This window comes from Python bivittatus, unplaced genomic scaffold (genome assembly GCF_059951505.1).
Source record: "Python bivittatus isolate LINGU-HERP-01145 unplaced genomic scaffold, Pbiv_v1 ctg000330_np1212, whole genome shotgun sequence".
Classification (NCBI taxonomy): Eukaryota; Metazoa; Chordata; class Lepidosauria; order Squamata; family Pythonidae; genus Python; species Python bivittatus.
Genome location: NW_028277058.1, coordinates 37,139,900 through 37,167,434, shown reverse-complemented (window position 1 = coordinate 37,167,434; position 27,535 = coordinate 37,139,900). Strand labels below are relative to the sequence as shown.

Sequence of the window (27,535 nt, the reverse complement as noted above, 5' to 3'; positions counted from 1 at the left end):
AGGAGAGCCTAGCACCTCTTCGCTATTAGCGGAGAATGTAATATGTTGGGAATAATTTATATGAGAACTCAGCTACTGAACAGCAGCATTAAAAAAATCTGTATCAAAATTATTATTTTTTGTTTCTTCCTCCCCCCCCAGGTTACAATGATGGTAAGATCCCACCGGCGCGGCTGTTCTTCACTCCATTCACAGCAGCTTAGGTCGCTACCATTACACGAGAACGGGCTGTATCTTCTGATTGGGGTTATAACTTCGCAAGCTTTCTACACATACGACCATCTTTCTCATGTTCAGAGATTCAGTTACGCGTTATTAGTTTTATATATTCAATTTAAATGCCTGTATATAAAGGCTCACGTTCGTAATTTTGCAATAAAAATAATTTCCCCTCTCCTTGTGTGGTAGTGCCTGCTGGCCCAGCTACCCCAGCGCGATCGTCCCTGGGCTACGGCGGGTCGCGAAGCTTCAAACATCGGTTAAGAGTACGCCTGCGCAGATTGTTTTCGAAGGTTGCAGCTGTGGTATGTGTTGTCTTTGTTGAGTGTGAAAGTCCCCCAAATTTGGCTCGACGTACTAGGTACGAAACACGGAGGGGCTTCAAGAACACAGCGCCCTTTGTCATGATGCTCCTTTAAAGGTGGTGTTAGCTTGGATTCGGCATTTCTAGCACGGGAAGTCTGGAATGTCAGGTTCTCATAAACATCCTGGAGCGGGATTTTGCTTGGAGCAGAGATGGCTGATAGGGGTGGGTCGCTTGAGATACATTAAAATTGCAACCCACCCCCTTGAGGAGACGGTCTCTACCCAGCGGCACGTCAGGCTAAGATTCAGCTGAGCAGCCACAATTGCACACATGCTCACATGTTGCATCTGATTAAAGCAGTTTGTTTGCATGGTTGTGCAAGGCTGTTTTGCCTAACCTGGTACCTCCTGGAGATGTTGGGCTACTATATAGCCCATGGTAGCTGGGAATTTATAGTCTGGTTGAGGTCAGATACTTCTCTGTTTCCAACCGTTGTGGGCAGTGATTCATTTCTGCACTGAGCTTAACCAGGCAAGACACAGTGATGTCACTCTTGCATAGAGTTACCAATTATCTAAAACAGCAAAAAACAAAAAAACAACAAAAAAAAACACACTTAGGCCTACACATATATGAAATTACTTTTTCCAGCATCAGAAAGACCAGTTTTTTAATTGCAATATTTTTCCAAGAACTCTTTATTTTCAAGAATATATGCTAGTGATAATATAATATAGAATTGCCTGCTGGACAGAAGACAAGAGGACAAAAAGGAGGACATGCCCTCCTTTTGCCGGACGTCTAGTAACCTTACCTCTTGCAGGGAATTTATGCACATAGTATAGTAAGAGCTTTTTTTCATGAGAAATTTAAGATTACTGGTGTAGTTAATTCCAAGCTTGATATACATCCAGTAAAACTCCTTCTGAGATAAGATCATTTGTGGAAGATGTTATGGTACTTATTAATCTTGATGTCTGGGGTAAATAATATGTATCCTCTGAGGGGGAAGGTAGAATATAAGTAAGAAGCAACAATAATGAAAGGTATAAAGACTTGATAATTGTGTGTAAAGAAAATAATTCATGTCAATTTTCATTTACCTGGTGCCCCAAACCAGATATTTTGAATTACATCTTGCATTTTCTCTAGCCAGCATGGCCATACTCTTTGATGAGATATTTGCCCCAACATAAGATTGAAGGGGAAAAAAAACCTTTTAGGAGTATCCACACCTATCAAAGTTGTGCTATTGTTCTATTATTGTTTCTAAAAAACAATGTTGGGTTTTGTATGATAGGAAAAAAAGCTACCATATTTTCTGGATCCCATGTAAAATATAGGCAAATGATGCTTGGTGATTCCATAGCAAATGTCTAGTATGAAAGCAGCCTGGGACATAACAATGCCCTTAGTAAAAAAAATGTATATATTATTAAATGAAATAACAATCCTTTTTTTTTTTTAACAAAGATAAGAGGAATTTAGATAAGATGCCACTTTTTGGAAACACATTCAGTCCAAAGAAAACTCCACCCAGAAAATCAGCCTCACTTTCCAACCTCCATTCGGTAAGTTCTGGAGGGGACTGAAGAGACTTATGCAATGTTTTTCATCAGAATATGAGAGTCTTTAAGCCACTGTCACATACAAATAATTATTCAGAAAGGGAGAACCAGTACTGTTATTTGTTGAATCCCATTTGTGATGTTATACAGGTATAGCTCCACCTTTACCCATTTTTATTTATGTAAAATAAATAATAAAATAACCTATTTACAATAAATAACAAACCCTAAAACTGCGTGAACAGAAAAATATGAAATAGTTGGCTACAGGAACCACATAATATTTCTATTTTATAAGCAAAATGAACTTGGCCATCTATCTTTCTTTGAAGAAAGTACTGAATAAATAAAATACTTTTAAAAATTCCTTGCATTGTGTGCAAACAAAGAGATTTAGAGCAGTTCTCAAGCTCTATGAAATTTCCATTCTGTATTGGAAGATAGAGGAGTGAGTGGGATTTACATTCTAGCTCAGCCTAGTCCACCTCTTACTATTCTTTTGTTCTGGACTTTTTGTGGTTCAGATTTCCCAATCTCAGGAGGAGCTGGCTTCAGAGGAAGTTGGAAAAGAAATCTGATATTGGAAGTTTCCTGATCTTGATGGTGGGAATCCAACATATTCTGCAATGCCTGTGGCACTGTAGAGCTATAGAATTGCATCCATGCTCCCTTAGTATGATGCAACATTATGGGAGCATCTGTGTTGGGATGATAAACAACTTCCCAGGCATACTTAAATAGGATATATGTTTTTATGCTCTGGAATAAATTGATTTAGCATATTTTGTACAGGTTTGCCTAATGCTAAGAAAATGAACAGGAACTAAGGGAAATAAAATATTTGGGAAAGTATTGCATTGACTTCTCTTCTTTACAGCTGGACAGATCTACCCGTGAAATTGAGTTAGGCTTAGAATATGGAACTCCTGTTATGACACTTACTGGACAGAGTCTGAAGTTTGAGAATGGCCAGTGGATAACTGGTAAGAGAAAAGGAGCAATTATCTCAGTGACTGCAGTATTCTGCATAGTATCAGAGGTATAGCTCTAATCTGGCAGTATATATCCAGGCATGTATGGCCACTACCCTAAGTGCTTAAGGATGAGATAGTTTACATCCTGATTCCTTCCAAAAGGGAGCATATTCAATGAGGCTGAAGTGCTTCCTACCATCATCTTTCTTTTGATGTGCTTCTGCAAAACCTGATGATCGTTATTGTGTTGGGTGTGCAAGTAGTAATGACTGTTATTGTGTTGGGGTGGCATTCATGCCATAGTTTGGATCCGCTTTGGTATTTTTGCTAAATTAGAGGTTGAGAGAGACCTTGTTCCATCTAATCTTTTTTATAGCACCAATTCTAATTTTATAGCACCAATAATAGTCTTTTTTTTAAAAAAATATTTTTTTATTTTTACAACAAACACAGAACATACATGAACAAACAAAAACATAAAAAGGCATAAAAAAAGCATCTTCCATTTTATACCGTGTGTCAACCAGTTACCAACTCGTTGGTGCCCCTTTCATAATCTTAAATTCTCATATCATCTATTCAAAATATACTTGTATACTTATCAATTGACAATTATTAATCATTCATAGCTAATCTATAGAATCATTTATTACAAGAAATTTTAACTTTCAATAGGATTAGTAATACATTTTCATCTATCGATTATATGTGTATATATATAATAATTAATATCAAATTTCTATTATAAAATTTCCTAATCCATTACATTACTATATTTTCTCAGTGTCATATAAAATTACTTATCTTCTTACTCTAATTTCAAATCTCAATTTAACTCATCTCTGCACATTCCATAATTTTCAATAACTTCCTCCTGCATAAGTACTTTTTAATTTTTCCAATTCTTAAAAGTTACAGTTCTAACCAGTATCAGTTACAATATCAGTTACAGTTCTAACCGAATTACAGTTCTAACCAGATTCTTCACTACATGTTTCAACAAAAATGTCTCTAGTTTAAAATCTATATGTTACTATATTCAACCATGTATAAATTTTAGTCTAATCTCTTGAAACATTTACAATCAAATACAATTTTTAACTATATATCTCGGATTTATACTTTATTCCAGCGCTTGCATAATTTTGAGTTCACCCTTTTCATTCAATATCCCAAAATATCTAGCTGTTTATTCCTTTTTCTATATTATTGGATAAAAGAAAGCAATAATAAATGTCCTTTCAAACATTCTGCTTTTTGAAGCTTCTGTCAGTTCCATCATTGTTGTATTCCCCTCGTTTTTTCTTTAAACATCTGAAGTAGTTTCTTTCAATATTGTTTTACTTCTTCTTTTTGTGCATTCTCTTAGTACGATTTTCCATTATAATCTTGTATAATCTTTTTCTCACCCTCAGTGCCAAGAACAAGTCTGTCCCTCTTCATTTATCAGTTGATTAACCCTTTTAATTCTCAGTTTATAGGCCTCACAATAATTCTGTTTAATGTTCTGATTTCTTGTACTATTTCTTCCTTTTCCATTGATCCCGTTTTATGTTTAATTAAGTCCATTTTAGCTTTAATATCTTTTTTCTTTTTTTTTTGCGGGAATTTCTGCAGCTCTTCTTCCAGTTTTTTATAGTCATCCTCAATAGTTTAAAGATCTTTTTCTGCATTGTGTTTCTCGTATAATTTATTATCTTGATAAACCTTTATTGAGTCAAAGGATTCTTTATCTTTGTTCTTGCCAAAAATAAGAAAAAAAAAAAGCAAGAGGAGAAAAAAAAAAAAAGAAGAGGAGGGAAAAGACTAAGTCTCTTTAAAAAAAAAATCCAACTGAGGGGGGAATGGAGAGCAAAGCAGAGCTTCTAGCAGAAAGAAGAGCTACTGCCACTAATCAGGGCTCTTGTGACTAGCTCAAACTTTCCATCTTGATATTTTCAAAATCGCTTTCAACTCCACTTTCTTGTTTATAGTTACGGATGGCACCTGTATAAACATGCACATCCCACTATCTTTTTAGAAAGCACAGGGTCCTTGAGCATGCGTCACAATAGAAGAGAAAAAGCACTATGTCGAGCCTCTAGATGGCAGTGCAACTTTCTTTCATTTACTTTCTCTTAACTCCACTTTCCCCATTTCAAAATCAAAAAGTATAAATTTCTTATAACAATAAAGAAATCTTAGTCAAAAAAAAGGCTTAAGATAAAGAGTTATTGAGTATTAAAAAGAAAAAGCCAATCCAGTTAAAAATATATTTTTTTAAAAGAAAAACATCTTGCCAATTCCACTAAAAAGGGAAAGTTGAAAAGAAAAAAAATTTTCGCCCCTTTTTTTATAAGGCTCAATCTCGCCACTTAATCCACTTTTCTTCACTTTTAAAAATCTCTTTAAGTTACTTAAGGTGTTCTCTAAGAATAGTTGAATAGTAAAAGTCCATCTCACCCAGTTGACACCCCTCTCTTCCTTCTTCCTTTGGAGCTGTCCCGGCTTTCGCAGCCATTTTGGCTGCCTCTCCTCCGCCGGCTTCAAGAGCTTCTCCCGGGATCAATCTGGGACTTGCGGCGTCCCTGAGATCCGCGGGACGCGCCCTTTGCGATCGCCATCTCTACGGGACGGCTTAGGTCCATCGGGACCGTCCGGGGGAGGAGATATCGGCTGCGATCCTGGGAGCCCAGGATCGCCCGCCGTATCGCCGCGACGCCAGCTCCGCCCTCCAGCACCAATAATAGTCTTAATATGCACCAAAACATACTGATAGGTGTTTCTGTTGTTAGGTCTTCAGTTTGATTTTAAGGTCTTGTTTTACAACAGAGTGATGGATTTTATATTCCCTGTGTTATATTGTGTTTGTATTTTATTGTTTCAGTTTTTTAATATTTTCAGAAATACTTATTATTTTAAATAAAGTTGTAATGCCCAGAGAACTTCAGTTATTAAAAATCTAAAATAATCATGAATTGCAAATGAGAAGTATTACTTCAAGACAGACTGGCTATATTACAATGCTGTAAGGGGTGGACATGTATCCTAATATGAGTAGTATTTGGAAACTTTGGGATACTTATTCTGAATTCTGGGATGCTGTAAACAAGGAGGAAAGAACAGGGCCTGAATCAAACTGGGCCTGAGTTGGAGTCTTGCTCTGAAAACTATAATGGGCTTCTATCTGTCCAACTGGGAGATGAAAGGTAAAGCTATCTTGCAGACTGGAATGCAGAAAGGATTCATGGAAAGGTCTCCTGATCAGTCACAGACATACATGATGAAATACCACCTTTAAAGCTGAACAGCCACAGATGTTAATAATTTGATAGATATCGTATTACATAAAGCATTTACAAACTCAACCTTACTAATAAAGACTTTATTTTTACAGTCATCATTAAAAATTCTGGCTGTAACCACTGTAATTTTAGAATTTTTAGCTGCAAGTAAAATGTTAACATATGCAGAAATATCTCTTCTAACCTCGGTTTTATACTAGGCCAGACCTAAACCATTTGTTGTAATATATGGTTTGCAATAGTTTCATTTATTATGCTTTAATAATCCTATATACAATGTTATTTTGTATCAGATTTTCATTGTTTTTCTGACATATCATTTTCTCTATTTTAATAAATCTAGACTGACTGGCTTTTGCTGTGGTTCTGGTTTAGTGATCATCCTCCATTAGATCCCTAGAGCAAGAGAAATTAAATAACCTTGTGTTGTGTGATTCTAATGCCAGCTCTTCTCTGTTCCAGAATCATTTGGAAGCAGTGGAGACCGCAGGGAGACACAGCGTCTTCGCAAACGGAATCAGCAGTTGGAAGAAGAGAACAACCTCCTTCGGCTGAAAGTGGACCTTTTGTTGGATATGGTGAGAATAGGTCAATGTGTCATCTCTCTTTTTATCACACTTCAGGAGTTATTTAGTTTTCTAATGCCAGGATATTATATTATCAGTTTATATTATTGCTTTATGAATTACACTTAACATTTTACCTCTGAGCTTACATCATTTCACTTCCCTTGAACCTCATTGCTTACTATCCCTCCCACTTTTTACGTACACACACCACAGAGTATATGCCAATTTAGAGTAACATTTCTCTAATGAAGTAGATTCTAGTTTACAGTTATATGCTATACATATTCATTTTAAGTGCCATTAGATCCTCTATTGGGTTTTTTTTGGTAAATTAAAAAGACAACTCTGAAAATTCTCTTGATTAAAAAAAATCCTAGGATTTACACTAATATGACTTCCTAATGCAGTATTGTAGAAAATGCAACACTAAGTTGGAGGCCATTTTAAGAATTCATTCTTGCAAGAGTCCAGATTCTGTTTAATGTTTAAAATTGCTTGGGACAAGGTTACCAAGATACTTGAAAACCTTTCTTTTCCTTTGTGGATCTGCCATTCTTTAAGATCTGCTGTCATCCTTCTCTTGATTGCCATCATCTTTGAGACTGATGCCAAGACATGAACATGTGGAATTTCTTTGTCCTCTTTATCTTAAAGCTTAGGTTTATGTTCCTCTAGTAAACATTTTCTTAAAACAATAATTGTGTTATTGCATAATTTAGTAATTTTAATTACTGTATTGTTAGTGTTAGTGTTAACAAGTGATTTGTTTTTGTCTGGTAATCATTAGGACACAAATTATCGCTTTTAGTATTTGTTTTTACATTTTGTAAGCTGCTTTGAGTTATGCTATTTTGAAGGGAAACAACAGAACATACATGTTTGAATGAAAAAAGGAATCTACCCCAAATCCTATTATTATTTCTTGTTGAACTCCATAAAATATGAGAGCTTTAACATGATCATCATTCTAATATTCTCCTGCTTAAAAATTATGTTTGGGTTTCTTTACATTATGTCTGCAGAAATATAAAGGTTAGCCGAATTGTGTTCAGTGGTGAATTAGCTTGCTACAAAAACCAAAACCAAGTTAATATGTGAGATGACTTCTGGCCAAATGTCAGTTATTACAGCATGACCACTTTGTATAACCATGGTTGTATTGTGACAACCAGAGCTCCAGCAATTAGCTGTATCCCTTAATTTCTTCCTGAAAGATGCATGTGTGTCCAATATACACAGAATAATTATTGTTATTGAATTCATTGTAATTTTAAGTCTATATAAATATAATTTAGAGATGCTAAGTAGCTTTTCATTGGTGTGGATTATTGGATGGGCCAATTCCCTATTCCACGCTTTCCCAAATAATACCTAACAATCTATTTTAACAACTACTTATAAATAATTTTAACAATTAGCATATTTTGTAGGGAGTTTGTTACCTTGTTTTATACATTAAGGAGGTTCTGTAGTGCTGCTGGCCCATACGAAGATATTAAGAAGCCTGTCAGCTGAAGATATCGCCACTTAACATTTTTTGACTAATATTTATGCTGCAGCCCCTCAGATAGCAAAAAATCATTTGGTTTTGTTTACAGAGTTAAAAGTCAGTTGGCTGAAGCAATTTATAAATCCATAAATAAATAAAAAAATACACTCCACTCCATGCATGTTTTCCAACAAAAAAGACTGCTTTGCTATTTTCAGATTTGGATTTCTTCCTATTATTAACTAACATGATTTGAAGGTTTGTTGTGCTATTGCATCCCACTCCTCCCTAATAGGCTGCATGGGTGTCAGACATGTCAGTTCCAAGCATTGTGGTAAAAGGTAGTGGGCCAAAGGTATATAAACTGTGGTTCTGCTTTTGCACAGGGCTGCTCAGCAAGCTGCCAATGCTTTGCTGGGAGCCTGATGTACGCTGTTTGTTGTTTTCATGCTTAATAAATTTGTGTTGTATCTTCAGATTGATTTGATTGCTTTAGGTGAGCCAGATTTTGGCCACAACACACGATAGTCCATAAGGAAAATTCCCAGTGGACAAAACCTGCCATTCATTAATCCATATATATTATAGATTATCTGCAGCTAATGATTTATTTTTAAAGTATTACTTTTACCCCAAATACATATTTAAACATAGCCCATCTGACTAAATCCCACTGCTTTAGAATAGAACCAAAACAATAATACTTCTGGGTGTGCTGGCAGCATTAGTATAACAGGAGGAAATGAATGTATTTTCATTACCATTTATGCCTTTCATTTTCAGCTCTCTGAGACAACTGCTGAATCCCACCTCATGGAGAAGGAATTAGAACTGAAAAATTACAGCCGAAGGAGAAAGTGAACTATAAATTGGCAATCACTAGGACAGGGGAGGAAAGAACAGACAAGTATGATTTAAAGCAGTGATACTCACTGCTGGTGAAGTCACATCTGCCTTGGAAGACTTTGCTATCCTGGACACTTGATAACCAGGGTCCCAAGTAAGAAATATTAGTAGGTTCCAGTGCTGTCAGGAAGCTGTTATCTACTTTCTCCTCTTCTTTGTGAAACTTCTATCCAAGTGCTCTTAATATATATTATGTTACTAATAACTGGTGATGTATAGATAACATGTATGTTATCTTCCCAAGAAGTTAGCAACCATTCTGGAAGGTGTCAGAAGAGAGGATATGAACACTCCCTGCAGTATATCTCAGGACACTTACTGATAATGAAATGTCAGTTTATTAAGCCAGAATACATATTCTGGCATGTGTACAAGTGGCATGTACTCACTTCCTTCACTTTATGTGAATTGTAAAACAAGCTAGAAAGCTGAATTTACCCATAATTCATCAGACTGAAAACATAGTAAATTGCATCTAAACAAGTCAGGAATGGAAGTCAGCTTTATATTATAAATCCTGACTTAACTGGAAGTTCTTAGTTCACACTTAACAGGTGTTAAGTGTGAACTAAGCAATCTAGCCTGCTTTTTCTTCACACAAATAGAGGAATTGGCTGCCTGCAAAGGGAATGCACTTGAACACATGCTCATTGTTCTGGCTTATCATGTCTGGATTCACGTGTCTAAAATATGCCATTATCTCTCCTTAATCTACTTTAGGTTCATTAGTCATGTATTCCTTGGCAGGAATCTAATGTTTGGGGTGCAAAATACCTCTGGATTGTAGTTAATGCCAATGAGCTGGTATATGGCAGACAAAATAAATGGTGCACCACATCTTTTTATGTAGTTCTTGTGAAGGATCTGTTATTATAGGAGGTATCACAAATGCCTCTGCATCTTTTCCTAAAATTATATAGTACAGTCACCAGTGAGATAATCTTGCTTATCTATGGCATCAGAAAAAGGACAAATCTTGAAGAACTTTAAAAGCTAACAAAATTGTTGAGGCATCTGCTTTTATAGAGTACTGTCACTTGTTCACAGACAAGAACTTTGATGACATAATACGTTTATTCATCTCAAAAATGGCCTATTTATTCTACAATTCTACAATAGACTTTAGTTACCTTACATACTACAAGAATTTACCTGTAAAGTGCAAAAATCACTGCTTTTTTATATCATACCCAAGCCTGTGCTGAACAGCCTTATTTCTATGAACTTCACATTGAACAGCCAATTCTTATTATTTCTGTTCCTTAGTTCATAATAATCACTTCTTGTGGAATTCTATATATTACACCTTTAGCTGTTATCTGAGGGGGGATGGGGGGCATTTTTTTTCTTTTTAAGGTATTTACTTTTGTGTAATTTGCAGATACACTCAGACCATTTTAAAGAAAAATATTGAATCACTTTTTAAGTCTATTTTTATATTTTAAAATAAATATTGGTTCCCTGTTTACTTTTTTCATTAATTTTATTAATTGTACTCCTGTGTGTGTTTTTCTTTTAGTACAGATTAAGTACAGGAAAAGTGGCCATTTTCAAGATTAATTCAACAGGAAATTATTAACTCTATAGAAAGCTACACATTAGCATTTATTATATTGCCTGGGATGCATGCATGCATGCATGCATGCATGCATGGATGGATGGATGGATGGCGCTAAGCTATGTCTTATATAACCATGATTTAATGCATAATGTACAATTGGCTGACTTTATGGAACATATTGTCATAAATCATGATTTGAAAAGCCAGATTCACGCAATACGCTAAGCCAAAATCACACAAACCACATTATGACTTAGCATATATGAACTCAATCATTAAAGGTTTTTTTCCCTTATTTTTAGAATATTTCTATTTTTATAGAGAAATAAAGCTTTAGGATTTGATCTTTTTCATAATAAATGCCTGCAGCCCATAGGATTTTCTGGTTTAGTCACTGCCTACCTTGCAGGTTTTAGCGAGATTGGTTAACGCTTTATGCTCTCCCCGATCTCCTCGGAAGAAAAAAAAAAAAGTTAATGTAATTCTAACATGTTGTTCTAATGTAGCAAATCATATCCCGTAATAGCAATTGTGTAATAATTAAAACGCAAACCAAATGAGGACTGAATCTGCACAAGAGGCTCAGAACATTGAATTTCAGCTGAGAATCGCAAAACATGGGTGAAAAACCCTGAACGCCTAATATCGTTATCCTGGAAGAAAAGGTGACTGGGTCGAGTCCCAGAGAGGAAAGCGAGAGGCATTAATATTGCAGATCCTATTTATAAATCAACACATGCACTTCCTCATATCTGTCCGGGGGTGAATCCGTCTCTTTTTTAGGGCTAGGCCTTTATGCCGCCGCCACCTCTTCCGGTGCGCTAAGCGTCGCTGTGCAACCGCAGTAGGGCCGCGAGGCTGCGGACTCAAAGTCTTCACTTCCGGTAACGGTCTAGCCGCTGCCGGGCCCCTGTTTCCGCACTCTTTATTCCCTCAGTTGCAGTCATGGCTGACTCGACGCCACTGTCTCCTGAAGACCTGCTGCTGTCCAAGGGAGGCACCGGTAAAACTGAGGAGCTGGAAGAGGATACAGAGGAGGAGGAAGATGAGGTAAGCAGGCCGTTGCCGCGGAATTCCGTACGGTGCCTTGGTGGGCTGTGCCAAGACATGCAAGACATGACCTCTCCTGGGGGCGGAGCAGAGCGGGTCGGGCTGCAGGCCCACGCGGTTACTTCGAGCGCGTCGGTGAGGGCGCTGTGCGATCTCGGTGCTTTGGAGGAGGGCCTCCAGGCGGGGTGCATGAATAGTCGTAGTCCCAACAGTTGAAGTGCACGCGTCTTCAACTGCAGTGTGGGAGAGCAGACTGGAGGGTCAGGCAGGCTCCTAGCTTTCGTATTTCTCGCCTTGTTGCAGCTGGATGAGACCCTGGCAGAGAGACTTTGGGGTCTGACAGAGATGTTTCCAGAGAGCCTTCGATCGGCAGCTGGAGCTACCTTCGATGTATCCCTTTCTGTAGCTCAGAAAATGTACAGGTGAGATAAGGAAATGGAAAAGTAGAGTAGGCACATAGTCCAAAGATGCTGAGATTATGTGGGATGTATTTTCTGGGTGATTTGATAACCTACCACTATTTCAGTATTATATGTCTATTGCAAAAGGAATACAGAACTGGTGTCTGTTTCATATATATCAGTCTGCTGGAGAGACATTGCTTCAGTATGTGGTCAGAATCTGTTCCGCTTAAGGCAGTTCAGATGAAGCTACGAATAAAGCTTTAATTCATCTTGCAGTATCTAATGTAGCAATTACACAGTAGCAATTATGTAATAACTAAAATGCAAACCAAATAAGGATTGAGTCTGCTTAAGAGGCGCAGCCCCTGAAACTGGTGCAGGATACACGGTTGATGGTATCAAAAGCTGCAAGAGATCCAGAGGGCCAGGATTGTAAATTATTACTTGAGATGCTAGGGTCACTGAAGTTGTTGGAGTGGAGAGATGGACTTAGAAAGAGCAGCGTAAATTATAGGAAGCTATGTGATTTTGCACAGCATAGGCACATTTACTAATACATTCTGGTCAATAAAGGGTTCATTATTAAATATATTGGAGCCTTCGTTCTTTATGTTCTTCTAACACATAATTGAAATTAAAACTAAACACAAAATATCCATGTATGTAGAAAAAAGCTATACAGAGTTAAAATAATCAGAAGCCAAATATCACTGTGTCATAAATTATGGTTCCAATTTCTTGGTATTCCCCCCCAAAATTCTGTTAGAGAATGCTTTTCTTTTTTTCCTGAACGTAATGAAGTAACTCTATCCAAATATTTTTTGGCAGTAAGACAACTCATTATTTTATATGTTATAGCCTCTCTGGTCTTGCTGGAGTTCAGTAGTATGACTAAAGAAGCCTAGCATACCTCAAGGAATGGTTGTTGTGAGGGAACAATGTAGGAGTGGGTTCTATATATGCCACATTGAAGTCCTAAAGAAAAGGCAGAATATAAATCTAACAATATGATTCACATTTCTGCAAGATGAACCTACTAAACCAACAGCTGTTTTCCCTCCCTCCCTCCATACGTCTATCTCATATCGGTCGTTGTATTCAACTGAATGTGGATTTTATCCCCTGGTTCTTGTTTGGAAAGGCATCCTAAACGCTTTGGTGGCTGGATTACAGAATAAAATAAAAATGGTGTTATATCTTGTTTGAAAAGCAGGGCTGTGTAGCATTTTGGGTTCAATCTTCAAAAAGTACTTCAAAGTATAAATGTAGCACCTGTTTACAGTGGGTTAAAGCAGCTGCCCCTTTTCCTGTGATTTTGGAACAACTATGGAGGACAGTTGTACAATCCCAGAAAAAAAGATGTAGCTGTTTTAAAATGTTGCAGACAGGTTTTATGTTCATGCTACTATGCATTTTGAAGTACCTTTTGGAAATCAAATCCTAAGTGCTGTACATCTGTGTTAAAGAGTACCACTCTTAGTTTCTCAGGCTAGCACAACCCTATGGTCACAACTTCTTCCTTAAACAGTGAGAATTTATTTTTTTAAATCCTGTTACAGGATCAAAAGATCAGTTTTAATTATGTGTACAATCAAAGACTGGGTGAATTTAATGTATATTTCTTAATGTATGCTTTATGATGGGTCTGAATGGTGTATTGGTAGTTTTAAAAGATGTTTTTTCAAATTGTGATGGATATGAAATTTGGAGGAAGCAAAAATTGGAAGCAAAAATAGAACAGCAAAATATAATTCATTTCAGACTACATGAATCTTTCCATGTGAAATGGGTCACTTTCATACCAGAACTGTAGAGTAGCTGCTTTTCATCACAGCAAAAATCAGAATATACTTCTGCTTTCTCCCATCTTCCCCAAGATTCTCCAGGGCAGCTTTATGGATTGGGACCACTTCTTTCATGATCCTAGTTCTTCCTGTTGTTTTTGAAACCGAGAAACTGCAAATGGAGCAGCAGCAGCAGTTACAACAACGGCAGGTGAATACTGTCTTCTATAGCTCTAATTTAATTAATCTAATCATTTTCTCAGAATAAGTTCCTTTTATCTGTGAACTTCCCATGTCCTTATTCTCTGAGCTATCAAAGAAACTCTTTGGAAAGCTGTATTTTATTTAACGTAGCTCTTCAACTGTAATTCAGTTTCTATACCAGTCTTCCCCAGTTTAATGTTTTTCATTCACTCTACTGGCTTGGAATTCTGCACACTATTAGTCCAACACATTTGGAAAGCACAAGATTGGTGAAAGTTCTGTATACCTGTCTCTGATTACCGTGAGAGTCAGTTGTAGTGTAATGGTTAAAGACACTGGACCAGAAGGCAGGAGACTGAGTTCTAATTCTACCTTGGGTACGGAAAGCAGCTAGGTAATCATGGGCCAGTTGCTCTCTCTCAGCACTAGGAAAAAGGCAATGGCAAACCACTTCTGAAAATATGCTGATGCAGGCTTTCATGGCTGGCGTCAATCAAGCAATGATGAGCTTCCAGGCTAAATGGTCGCAATCGAGTTTTCTGGTGTCCTAACAGCTGCTGGCAACATGTTAGGACACTAGAAAAACTAGACTGCGGCCATTTGGCCTGGTAGCTCATCACCACTTCTGAAACAATTGCCAAGAAAACTGAGTGGGCTTGTCCATATATTTGCCACAAGTCAAAATTGACTCAAAGGAAATACATATATTCACTGTATATATGTATACGTATGTATTCCCCGTCCCTTAAACACATTCACCCATAATAGTAATACTAACAACAGTGTAACTCATTAGCTTATGTAATAATTCACATTAATAAATATGTATGTTTGTATTTTTATCACAGTGATGTCTAGTTATTCCAATAGATGTTCCAGTTACTGCTGGATGTCATGGGTATCTTTTAGCCTTTACACTGGAGGCCATAATTCTCAGCTGAAAGTGGCATATTTTGTGGTGATTAGTATGGCTGCTGCAGTATTGCATTGTTAGTACTTTCAGAAAATCAACTCCTTGAAGTGGACTATCTGACACTGCTTTCTTACATAGTAAAAATGTATTTCATCATGTCATTTTTGTAAGCAGTGTCATTGCTCCCTTACCAGTATGGGTAAATTTGTTTTTGATTGTTGATTTCCCTCTCTTGCTGGAGTATTATAATTACTTGGATTTATACACCAGTCTTCATTGAAAATATGAACAGGATTATTTACAAATTTAAAGAACAAAAATAAAGCCAATCTGGTAAACTAGGAAATAGAACAATAGCAGCCACCTTTGGAGAAAACCAAATGAATTCTTGACAGAAGAAAACTTTACAGGTCTCATACCTAACCAGAATATTGAGATTTAGTATAGCAAGGTATTTGCACATTTCAGAATTCAAAAACATAAGAGTGCACTGGGCAGTGCATCTTACAAATGTTGCTTCATGTACAGTAAATCTAATCATGTGAACTGAGAAGTATATTTTTATAGTGAAAGACAGAAAACAAGAAATGCTGGATTTGTATTCTTTATGGGTAAAAATGATAACAAGGTAATTGTTGTGTTTGTGACATTTGAAATAGAAATTCTTCTCAAGTTGCAGAAATTTGAACGTTAGTTTGGCATTTCAACCATTTTTGACATGTTTTCATTTCTTACAGATTTTATTAGGACCAAATACAGGGCTCTCTGGAGGAATGCCAGGTGCTCTGCCTTCTCTTCCTGGAAAGATTTAATCAAGCCACTGGAGCCATATTATGGAAAAAAATACTGAAATTGTTTGTTTGTTAGGCAGAAGTATTTTTTTTTCTTGGACATCTGTTCATGATGGAGGCAAACCCAATATGAATTTCACGACATTGACCTTTCCTTTAATTCTTAGGCAGTCATGATTTTTTTTTTCATTTCCTCTCTCAGTTTATAATCAAAGCAATTAACAAGGACTTTGGAAGCTTCTATTTTGGTATCCTTATCTCCAGAAAACCACCTCAGGACATGCCAGATTCTGGCAAATTTAGTAATGTTTGTCTATATAGTCCTGTGTTTCTCTCCTGGTGTACTGAAGATGGATTTCAGAGTAGAAACAGCAAAAACTGAAATATATATACTACAAGTACAGTGTATGGAACAATCTGGTGTATACTAAATTTCACCGAGTGAACTTCTACTTGAGTTACATGTTGTTTCAATAATGAGGGAAGCTGGATAATCATTTTCACCAATTCTGCTGCATCTATTAGTACTGAAGTCAGCTACAGCAATTTTGTATTAAATAGTTTGAGTGCAACCATGGAATGTTTTCTTCATTATTTCAGCTTTAACCATAGAATTCAAAGTTGCCACCTCTGAAGCCTTTCTAGTGGTGGCTATTCACTTTCTGCTTAATTGCATTCTATGATAAAAAGTTGACCACACTGGCAATAGGTTCTCTGTTGAACCATATTTTCAAGCTGGGTATTAAAAGGCTACCAGCACAGTCTTAAGTCTTCAGCTTTGAATCAATAGCTTTTTAAAAAATCAAGGTAGCTGAGCTGGCCTTGGGGGGGAATATAAATGTTTAATAAAGCAATAATTTCATTAGGCCAATTCCAGGGTTATAAAATGATTTTTGAGCTGAACTTTTCAGTGGGTAGAATATCTTAAATACTGGTGAGGAAAAGTAAAGGTTGTTAGTTATATCTGTCCTAAGTTATAGTCTGAGATAGAATGTGTGCATGTAAACTAAGTTGGGTTTATGAGGTGCAAAATTTCCCCCCTTTTACATTCATGCAGAGCAGCTCAATTTCACACAAAAGTGTCAGGACACTTGGAAAGGTTTTCTCATTTTTAATATTTAGTTAAACAAAATACATCTCTGTAAACAAACCCAAGACAAGGCTATAACAAAACCAAACAAGCAAGAAAACAACCATGGGCTTTCCCATTCCCAAGCAATTGGACTGGGCTGATCATTCTCCTCTCATGCCATAACTCTGGTCCAGAAGTGCGTGTGATTACATGTTCCCTGTTCCTGAGCTGCTGAATCACACTGCTTTCCCTATGGCCAGAACAATGACAGTATACAGAGAGGAAAGAAATAGCCTTATGTTTTAAAGGTATTTGTATATTATGCACTGGTCCATTGGCTTCCATGCAAACAGGGTCTCTCCAAAGTGCTATTTTAGTCAGCATAGAGAATAGTCTCATGAAAAAAATGGCTTCAAGTCAGAAGCAGAACTTCAGGCCTGATGTTCTGCTGATGAAAAATGTATGTATACAAATTATGTCAGCTGGTTTTGTCACTGGAATGTATAGTCCAGAAGAAAAGAGAGCTTCTATTAAAATAGAAGTATTGTGTTTGGACTGCAGTACATGCAGAGAAGAGCCAACTCAGTTTCCCACTATAATGGCTGCAAGTTATCCAGGCATCATTAAACAAGATTCATCTTGATCTCATTCTCATCTCCAAAGTATTTGATTGTGAAAGGAGAGTTCAAATACCAAATTAAAAGGTGTCTATCTTGCTCTTACTCAAAATGGAAACCAAAAGGCATCCTTGAAAGTTACAAGGGCTACTTTCATCTTTCCTTTACTAGGTGATGCTGGAAATATGGGTCCTATTTTTGATGTTCCAATACTAATGTAAATGACACTGGTACAAAGTAATAATGAAAAATGCAACAGGGTAAACCCGTGGCAAGAATAAATGAGGCACACTTAGATGAAGTGAAAGGGAAAACTAATAAGGTTATTGCCAGACTTCAGCTCTTTTATTAATTTAGTGGGAAACAGGTTATGTTTTCCTGCCAGACGGAATGGAAGAATGTGACTCAGCCTACCTGTTTTAAATAGTCTTCATCTACCCGCATCAAACTTCCCTAGAAGCTTTTTACCTCAGCTATTACCAGCTGAAATAGGAGCAACAAAAATCTAATCCTTAGATTTGTTCCCCATTATAGCTTGTAAAATTAACATTTGCCCTTTCAACAGCGTCCTACTTTGCTAAAACTTGGCTATGATTTCCTTTTATGTCATGATTTCATCCTCAAGCAGTCTGTAGATATATTCCCTGCTCAGTGAATTATTTCCCTGAATTACAGGACAGACAAGATAAATAAAAATAGGCTATACCTGACCTACCTAACCAAAAATATTTGAGGCTTTTAAAAAATAAGCATCAATTATCTCCCCAAATTATTCATTCTTTCATTCTCAGACCAACAAAAATATCAAGTAGGACAAAGAAAAGCCCCAAACTCCAATAGGAGTTCTAGAATTATGGTCCCGTTTTGTCAATATGCCCCTTAACTCTTGGCACAATTGCTATTTAAAAAGGGAATCTGCAAGCACCATACCATTGCTAAGAGTATCTAAAATTTCCTGAGAGACCCATACCGTTTGCAAATTTCTTCAACATAAGTTTGGTAGAGAAGGGAGTCAGATATGGAGGGAACATGCTTGGCCTCAATCCTCCCCTGAAGGAGAGACAAACCATCTAGCTGTAGAGACTCCTGGAGACAGTAGTGTGCAATTCAATATAAAGTATTTTAGGATGATGGGTAAGGAAGTGAATCAGAAATTAAAGGAGAGGATTCCAATACCCCATTCCTAATTCACACTATGCATTATAATGAAAGAATGCAAAACTGGCTTTCTTCTACTTCCTCCCCTAGTAAGTCCAGCTTCTATTATCTGTCTGGTTTGGCCCTGACAGTACCTTGTGACTGCCTTATTGCACCCTCATAATGGAAAGAATTCCAAAGTTCCTGGGAAGAGAAGAGTGCTCATTATCCACATCACAGGACATCAGAAATTGGAAGGGATAAGGACCAGTACTGTAGTGCAAAGATAAGATATTTTGCAGGTCATGCATCAACTCTCCAACTTTGATGTACTTCTACCTCTTCAGGTACTACCAGCAGAAGTTCACAGTTCTTTCCTTGCAGCTGGTTTCTTAAAAACTTCCTGTGGAGATAAAAAGGAAGCAACAAAAACAAAAGACACAAATAAAGTTTGAGTATATTTTGGAGTTTTTGTAAAGTAGCTGAATGTTAGGAATATGCAAAGTATTCTGAGCTCAACATAACCATGTCAAGTGTTCTAAACTCAGAAAAAAACATCCTGTCTGGTGATTTGAAAGTTCCACTGTCCTACCTGGAACTTATTACTTTCTTCAATCATAGAGACTCAGAGAAAGCATAGTAATCAATGAAATGGGAGGCACAGATAACATCTCTGCTGGATTTATTGGAGCTAGTTAATGGGACAAAGCAGTAATGGAAGAGACACTAAGTTATATACAGGCATACCTCGTTTTATTGTGCTTTGCTTTACTGCGCTTCGCAGATACTGTGTTTATCAAACCATCACATGGTACAAAGAAATCTTTCGTGAAAGAAAGTCAATGTGGCAAACTTCACCGTTGTCTTATTTTAAGAATTTTTTTAATTAAGGTACATACGTTGTATTTTTAGACATAATGCTACTGCACGCTTAATAGACTACAGTATAGTGTAAACATAACTTTTATATGCACTGGGAAACCAAAAAATTCATATGACTTCCTTTATTGGGACATTCACTTTATTGCCGTGGTCTGGAACTGAACCTGCAATATTTCTGAGGTATGCCTGTATTCAGAGATTGAGAACCATTTTAAACATAAGAAAAGGACTGCTGCCAACGGGTTAGTTTGTGCTGTTTTTAAATATTTTGCTACAGTGAAATTTAAGAGTTCATGGGTTGCAATATGTTATTTGGTATGCTTTTTTTAGGCAGGTTGCCAAATATAGCAGTGTGCATTTTGCCTCACAGATAGCATTCTTACACTGTTGAGTCTATAGGTAACCAAGCATAAAAGCTATGTTGCTCTGCTTGCTGAGTTTTACATGTCAGATGTAAAAATACATACTGTGAATGTGCGATTGAGAGAAGCCTCAATCTAATAACCAGAGAAGTGTATTTTTGCTTTTCATGTTCTTCATGCACTGCTGTTGGATCTTTGCCGGATTCAGCAGCACACTACTTGAAACAAAACATTTTCAATTGTGCTGTTTCCTTCCATATTCACTTCCCATTTTGTTCTGAGATCAAGCCATTTAAACACTATGTCAAAATAAAAATAGCAAATCTGTGGTTTGGATCTGCTGAAGCCTAAAGCAGCTAGGACCTCTCTGTGTGCTGACTTTTGGTGGCTAAAATTCAACTGGTGCTAGTGGCTTGATCTTGGCATTAGATAGTTTATTACCGAGTTGTACAAATTTTGCCGAATTCAGCTGTAATCCAGCAACTGATACTATCTCCAGACTGCTGAGCAACTCAGTTCAAAACTTATATTTGCCATGAGCAGTGAAAATAATGACATAAAAGTCTTTACTATAATACTGATGGTATTCCTAAATCTCTTGAAATGTGAAGGTATAAGAACAGAATCCAATGTGAGACAATTTCAATTATTTACCTTTGTTGGAACATTTTATTAATTTGGAGGGGTTGGGGGGGACTCATTGGCTAAAACCAAACAATGCTATTCAGATGATAGATTCAGTGTGTGCAGACAATAGCACCCACGTCACAGGCTAACAAAGACAACCTACCTGAGCTCACTTTCACCACCAATCCATTCAGGAACCTTGAGTTTGGAGTCAAGGTTATAGTAGGCTCCTCCCACTTCCCGGACACAGATCCAATGTTGCCGTTTAAGAGGAAGTTTCAGTGGACCCCAGCACAAGCTTGAGGGCAGATTCATTATGAAACCCATGACATTAGAGAGGGCAATTACGTTAACATCCCTGAACCAGGAAAGAGGAGGGAAAAAGTAAGTTCTTACATCCTTTCAGTTAGGAAACTTGATGGTGGTAAACTTATACCCTGCTTCACTTTACCTGCGTTTATCCCACCAAACTGCTTCATAACCTTTGGTTTGAAGAGCTGCCATGATGACATTCACATCATAGTTCCCATTCCCCAGCATACTTTTCTTGTGTGGTGTCACCATGGTATTAGGAGATAACCTAGTTATGAAACAAATAGTACAAATGTATAAACACTGAAACACTGTACTGTAGTAATTAGGGTGTTGACTTGTCAAGTTTTTGGCTTCCTCATCCCTCAGAATAAGCATGCTTTTTCCAATAAGAATCTTTCTTTACCAAGATTTATTGAAAGAAGGCAGGATAAGGTTACAGAAATCTCAACAATTGGCTTGTTTTCCCCCTTTAGAATTTGTTTCCTAAGGCAGAGACTTTCTCCATCTCCTAATGGTTCATGTGTGAACAATTTTCTTAACTGATAATGGAGGAATGTCCAGCTAGTTAGAAAGTGGATTTCTCTCCAATTCTCAACATGTCATTACATGAACTTGGATTGAGGAAGTTCCAGTTCAAGTTCCCATTTGACCAAAGAGCTCACCAGGTTTCTTTAAGCCAGTCAGACTCTCTCAGCCCAAGTTACACAAAGTTTTTTTGTGTAAACATAAAATTAGGGGAAATCCTTCTAGACATTATCTTGATCATTCAGAGAAAAGGCAGAGTATCAGTGCATGAAACAAAGAGTATAACTGTAGCGTCTATCCTAAATTATATGACGGAGGTACTAGATAACCTGGTTGAGTAAAGAAAGCTGCCTATTAAAAACTGCCAATACTCTTTATGCACTTGCAACCCAAAACTTTGCATTTTTCTCTCCCAGTTCTTCTTGGCACCTATGAATTAATAAGTAAGCCTGGCATTTTCCTATTACCAATCAATGTATCTCTTGAAAAGATACTACTAACACACAGAAACCACTACAGAACCTGCAACATAAGGTTCCAAATTATCTTAAAGCAAAAATATAAACTTAATGTTAAATAAATCTCATGACAGTAACAAAGACTTTAATACAGAACACTTTAAAAAAAAACATTTTAAGAAAAAAAGAAAATCCTAACTTTTGGGAGCATGATCTAAAAAGCAATCTCATGCTTAATTGTATAAACCTGCTGAAAAATGCAAACATCAAGTATCTATAGCCAGGTAGGTTAGACCAGGAATATACTGTGCTCTAGCAATATCCATCAGTCATTCAGACTACATCTGAAACTCAGTTACCCTCAGAGCAGTTACCATATCAAGAGCCTTCTCTCTACAGGCAGATGGTATTTTTAAAAATTCATAATTGTTATGGATGTATAATAGCACTTTTTATTTCTTCCTAGGATTAAAAAGGAACGGTTCTACTTTATGGATTGGGGAAATCTATTTTTATATGCTTCTGAAGTTCTTAGTAGCAGTTACACTATAGCTGATCAAATAAATAAAGTTTCTAAATTATGAGAAATTGCTATTATATGATATATATATAAAATTTAAAAAAAAAACTGAATTGCCCTATCTTTTGACCCTATAGTTTTGACTCAATGTATTAGCAATGTCCAAAACTCCTAAGTTATTAATATAACTGGAAAAAGTTTTAGAGTTTCCTAAACCTACATTTAATTTCAATGTATTACTAAGACAGATATAGGAAATCTGGGATAGAGCCAGAATATCCTGTATCACTGGGCTACAGTTTTAAGAATTAAAGAATGTTAAATTTGTATCCTATAATATACTATTTATTTATTTATTTATTAATTAAATTTATATGCAGCCCATCTCCCCCAGAGGGCGATTTAATTAATTAATTGAATTAATTCAACAAGAGAATCTTTTTCATATTTACTGGACTTCCCCCAGCCCCCGGGTTATTAAGAAAGGATTCAATTCCAACTTTTTAACCTGAAAGTATAATGTTATAGAGGAAACTCTGTTGTTTTGAGTTTGTTCTATGGTTGTACTATTTTGGTTTAATTCTCATACAGCTGTTAATATAATATTGGGAAGAGAAATGAATGTGTTGTTAAATGTATATTGAAAGTTCAGAATCTACTGACATGTGAAGAATTCTTTACTGCATGTGATTTGAAGCCCTTGATTGAAGATATGTGTTCAATCTCTACAAATGAACTGGCTTTTTATCAATACCAGATGCCTCAGTCAATATTATTCCATGTAGTTAGAGTTTAATTTGCTGTTTGAGAACTAATCAAGGTTTGGCTATACATTTATTTTATTATGGGTTTTTTGGTTTACTTTTTTTTCATCTGTCACCTTTTAATTTTTTTCTTGTATTGAATTCATGTCTTCTTTTTGTTTATAAATTACAGCAATAAAATGTTTGTTAAAAAGTAAACTCTGTAAGTCGAGTATGACTCCTGGTGACTTCATGGATCACATGGTTTTCTTGACAATAATGCAAAGGTGGCTTGCCATTACCTTATTCCAGGATTTTTTTAAACCTCACAATCTAGTATTCCCTAATAGTCTTTCTTCCAAGTACAAATTGCATAGCTTCTGTTATCCAAGGCTAGTTAGCACAGAAAATGGGCACCAAAATGTATTAAAAGAAATAAAACCATACATTTTTGATGTGGCAAGGACGAGTGTTCTGGTGACTAATTAATTATTAGTGTAATACTCCCATATATTTGTAAGCATGCAAACTATATTTTTAAAATCAAAATCCTAATTTTAATAACTCTTCTCAAAGTTCCTGAACATTTAATAAATTTACGTTTTCAGCTACAATAAATTAAAGATCACAACTCAAGAAAATTCACTAAGTTCATCATTCACAAGAATTAACTTTTAATGCATTGCTTCTTAATGATTCTTGTAAAGCCCAGATATAGTATAACTCTCATACCACCAAGAAGTCACTGCATAAACAACACAAGGAGCTATTGAATTAACTGCATTATAGTTTTCATTTTAATGACTATTACAAATTGCTATATTTCCAAATATAAAGCATGATTCTATGCATTTACATCTTGTAAATGGGCAAAGAAATGTACCTAGTGTTAGAAAAATGAAGTTTGTAAACAGGAGCACAGCTTTTTAACTCAAGCCAGTCTGCAATTACTCACAATATTTTGGTAGAAACCTATTATCTATTTTTGCTTTAGAAGTTGATATCAAATATAAAACGTGGGGAATAGCCTTATAATGTCAAACCATTGGTTCATCTAGTTCAGTATTGATTGGCAGCAGCTCTTGTGGATATCAGTTCTTCTCAGCATTACCTAGTAATTGCAAGAACCTGGACTGTTCTGCATGCAAATCAGATCCTGCAGTACAGAAGTATTTTAGCAGGTCCTATAGGAAGTGCCAGTTTGTCCTACAGACAGGAATGGCAGATGGAGACAGCAGATGGTCCTTCTCTCTTTCCAATCCTTTAAAAAAGGTAGGGGATTGGACTAGTATCTCAATGACTCCTCTAACCAAAAAAGACTTCAGTAGTATTATATTTTAATGTGCATCAGGATGATTTTTAGGTTTTCTATTTGTATAAAAATTGCCAAGTCTATTTTAAGCCACCAACATTGCTCAAGGAAAAATAGAAGAAAATTACTGGCTACTTTTAGAGATGAACTGTGGCAGTGCCATAGCTACCGTATAGGAAAAAGGTACCTAAGCAGTTAAAGCCAACCATGTAAGTATATCACTGAGAACAAAAACTGTTCTATAGTAGAGAATTTAAAGGTGTATCATAAATTTTGAACACAAGCACAATAATCACATGAAGTAAAAAATTGGGCGCTCTGATTTTTAGATGAGTCATATAGGGCACTCATGATGCTGCTTTTTAAAGGAAATATTAATAGAACAGTTGAATTTTTTTCATATCTTTTACTCATGAGTAAATCAGGAAGACAGATGTATTAGGCACTTGGCACAAACAATCTCAACTCTTGCAGTTAAAAATGGATAGGAAAAGACAGGAAGGCTCACAGACTTGCTGATTAAGTTTGCCAGTTGAAGCTTAATGGATTAGGGGCCACCGCACAATAGCTAGAGTTGAATTTTATACCATGAATTAGTATCAGTTCCCCTTAACAGAAAATTGTACCTAACTACTGACTCATTCACTACATAATTTACATTAAAAATGTGTAATGCAACCCTAAGTGGATTTTACTTCTTTGTCTGAAGTTAAGACAGGCAGGTAGACTAATACACAAAGGTCAAATTGAACTGAGTGCTAGGAGGGCTTAATAGTAAAACATCAGGAAATCACTAGAAGATCTAGGCTTTCAAAGGCTCTAATCTATCCAAAGAAATGTAAACAAGCACTCCACAATAATATGATAAAACCATTTTTCCTACCTCTGGAAAATGTCCTGTAATGTGTCTCGTGTAAAGGCATTGCTGTCCTGGAAGACATTATTAAGAGCATGGAGGGCACATAGCTCTCTGCGTTGTTTTTCATGATAAATGTGCACTGGCATCACCTGTGGCATTTCTGGCGATTCAGATTTTGTTTTGTCACCTTTCCATGGCATGCAACTCATTTTTTTAAAGCAGTGTAGATGTGAAGATTGGAGATAACGTTTGTGAAGGTTCTTTTTGTACAAAAGAAACAAAGAACAAACTGCCCTTTTCTTTATAGACAACTTCAGCACAAATAATAAACCTATGGTTGATTTCAATTGTTATCTTTACTTGATAGCTGCAAAAGCAACTTCAAAATTTGAATAATTCTTCTTCCATTCTCCTACCTGCTTCCTTAACTTGCAGAAATTGCTTTTAGTATATTGTTCTCTTCTCCTCTGATCTTGCCTTGAAAAATAGTTTAAGAGAATTTAACATAGGAGTGTCAGATTGAATTGATCACATCGCTCCTTCTCCTCCATTTCTTTTGGTCAATGATGACTGTAAAGCCAAAATCCACGGCCTGCCTCTCTCCCCAATATAGGAAAAGAGAGTCTGAAATTCAACAAGCCCAGGGTGCTACTACTGTTCATAAAGAACACCAGGCCCCCAGGAAAGCATCAAGTGCATCTTTGCATTCTGGAAAGAGTTACTAGGCCTCCGAAACACAGATATCAAAAAACAGGGAAGAAGCTACTTCCCCTAAGATGGGGGGGGGGAGAAAACTGCTCCACCTTCGATAAGCAAAGAGTCCTTGCCCGGCCTCGTATTCCTGATGGAGAAAGAAAATATTCAATTAAGCATAGGATTTTGCTGATCAGTGGGCAAGGGCCATCAGTTTCTAAACGGCTCCCAAACAAGCTTCTCGAGCCAGAAATACTCGCAAACTAACAACCCAACGAAGATTCAAGGCCTGCGCTTTTCTAGGATCCGCCCTCGGGAAAGCTAAGCTCTCAGTCCTCCAACCCTTTCGGACCCTTTACCGTGACAAGCTGCCACTTTCCAGCGTCACGCGCTGTCAGAAGAAAAGCCCTTCAGAGCCTGCGTGTGGTTCATGCGTGCGTGGCCGCGGAGGGGACTCTGTGTTTACAATCTCAGCAATTCTGGCTTGTCCTCTCCAAACCGCAGTGGTGCAGCCAGGAGGCCCTTCGAAGCGCCCCTCTCTTTCTCAGGGTGGGCAAACCAAAGCTCAGGTAAGCCCCTCCTTCGAGAGGAGAAAAGCGGCGGCGGCGGCGGCGGCGGGGCTAAATACCTGCATACTTGGACGGAGCCGAGACACCCACTGCCCGCGAGGAGGGCGACCAGCCAGGGGGACGCTGGGGAGAGGGCTCCCCTACTCAAACAGCCCCAGAGGTTTCCCCGCCTTCTTCCAGACTCCCGAACCAGGCTCCCCGCCGGAGGGGAGCGGGAACCAAAACGCCTCCTTCGCGAGCACACCCCAGTCCTCCCGAGGCGGCCGTCACGGTACTTACCCTCTCGCAGCCCCAGCCTGCTTGGACCAACAGCCACCTAGCAGGAGGCGCATGCGCAGCCCTCCACGGAGTCCTGGCCCGTCGCGCCGACGCTCGCTCAGCCTCACCGCAGCTTTACGTCGCGAGCGTCTGGGCGCCTGATGTCAGAGGCCGCCCAGTTTCCCTCCGCCTGCTGGAGGGCGCGCGCAGTTCGGCGCTAGTCGGCGGTCTGTGCAAATTGAATTCTGATTATTGCAGGCTACTGGGGGACTCGGGCCACCAATCTGCGTTATGTGTGGAATTTTCCGGTGAATTAGACTGTAGATAGGGTCCTGCTGTATCACGAAGACCGTTCTGGTTACGGTATTCCTCTCTCGACTTGCTTCAGAGCATGGCTGATATGAAAATCAAATGGGGACGTAGTCCTTGCTGAGCGCCCTAGGAGGTTTTGCGTGTACGCGCGCGCGCACACCAGTCTATTTTTAATCTGATCTTCTGATGTATTGGATTTCCATTATCTTTATTGAGCAATACCCTCCCACAAACAATATTCATATCTGTAG

The 27,535-nt window shown here is 37.4% G+C and overlaps 3 protein-coding genes across 6 annotated transcripts; 2 read left to right on the top strand and 1 right to left on the bottom strand.

Moving 5' to 3' along the window:
- The first annotated feature begins 423 nt into the window (after window positions 1–423).
- Window positions 424–10,165, top strand: CBY1 (chibby 1, beta catenin antagonist). 2 transcript variants are annotated; one of them, XM_088141034.1, is made up of 5 exons: window positions 424–524; window positions 2,000–2,097; window positions 2,972–3,077; window positions 6,815–6,930; window positions 9,194–10,165. In XM_088141034.1, the coding sequence occupies exons 2-5, from the start codon at window positions 2,020–2,022 to the stop codon at window positions 9,269–9,271; spliced, it is 378 nt and encodes a 125-aa protein (XP_087997160.1). In that variant the 5' UTR covers window positions 424–524; window positions 2,000–2,019; the 3' UTR covers window positions 9,272–10,165. The 2 variants fall into 2 exon arrangements, with proteins under 2 accessions (XP_087997160.1, XP_087997161.1); XM_088141035.1 differs by having other exon boundaries at window positions 493–580.
- Window positions 10,166–11,768: 1,603 nt separating this feature from the next.
- TOMM22 (translocase of outer mitochondrial membrane 22) lies at window positions 11,769–16,595 on the top strand. Its single transcript, XM_007441787.4, has 4 exons — window positions 11,769–11,927; window positions 12,231–12,349; window positions 14,209–14,326; window positions 15,970–16,595. The coding sequence occupies exons 1-4, from the start codon at window positions 11,823–11,825 to the stop codon at window positions 16,042–16,044; spliced, it is 417 nt and encodes a 138-aa protein (XP_007441849.1). The 5' UTR covers window positions 11,769–11,822; the 3' UTR covers window positions 16,045–16,595.
- A 524-nt stretch (window positions 16,596–17,119) lies between these two features.
- JOSD1 (Josephin domain containing 1) lies at window positions 17,120–27,135 on the bottom strand. Of its 3 annotated transcripts, none has more exons than XM_007441786.4 (5): window positions 26,994–27,135; window positions 25,477–26,293; window positions 21,172–21,300; window positions 20,884–21,078; window positions 17,120–19,252 (listed from the first exon to the last, which is right to left on the bottom strand). In XM_007441786.4, exons 2-5 carry the CDS (start codon window positions 25,659–25,661, stop codon window positions 19,153–19,155), a joined length of 609 nt encoding a protein of 202 aa, XP_007441848.1. In that variant the 5' UTR covers window positions 25,662–26,293; window positions 26,994–27,135; the 3' UTR covers window positions 17,120–19,152. The 3 variants fall into 3 exon arrangements, with proteins under 3 accessions (XP_007441848.1, XP_025031181.1, XP_025031180.1); XM_025175413.2 differs by having other exon boundaries at window positions 26,774–27,102; XM_025175412.2 differs by having other exon boundaries at window positions 25,477–27,102.
- Between the last annotated feature and the right edge of the window lie 400 nt (window positions 27,136–27,535).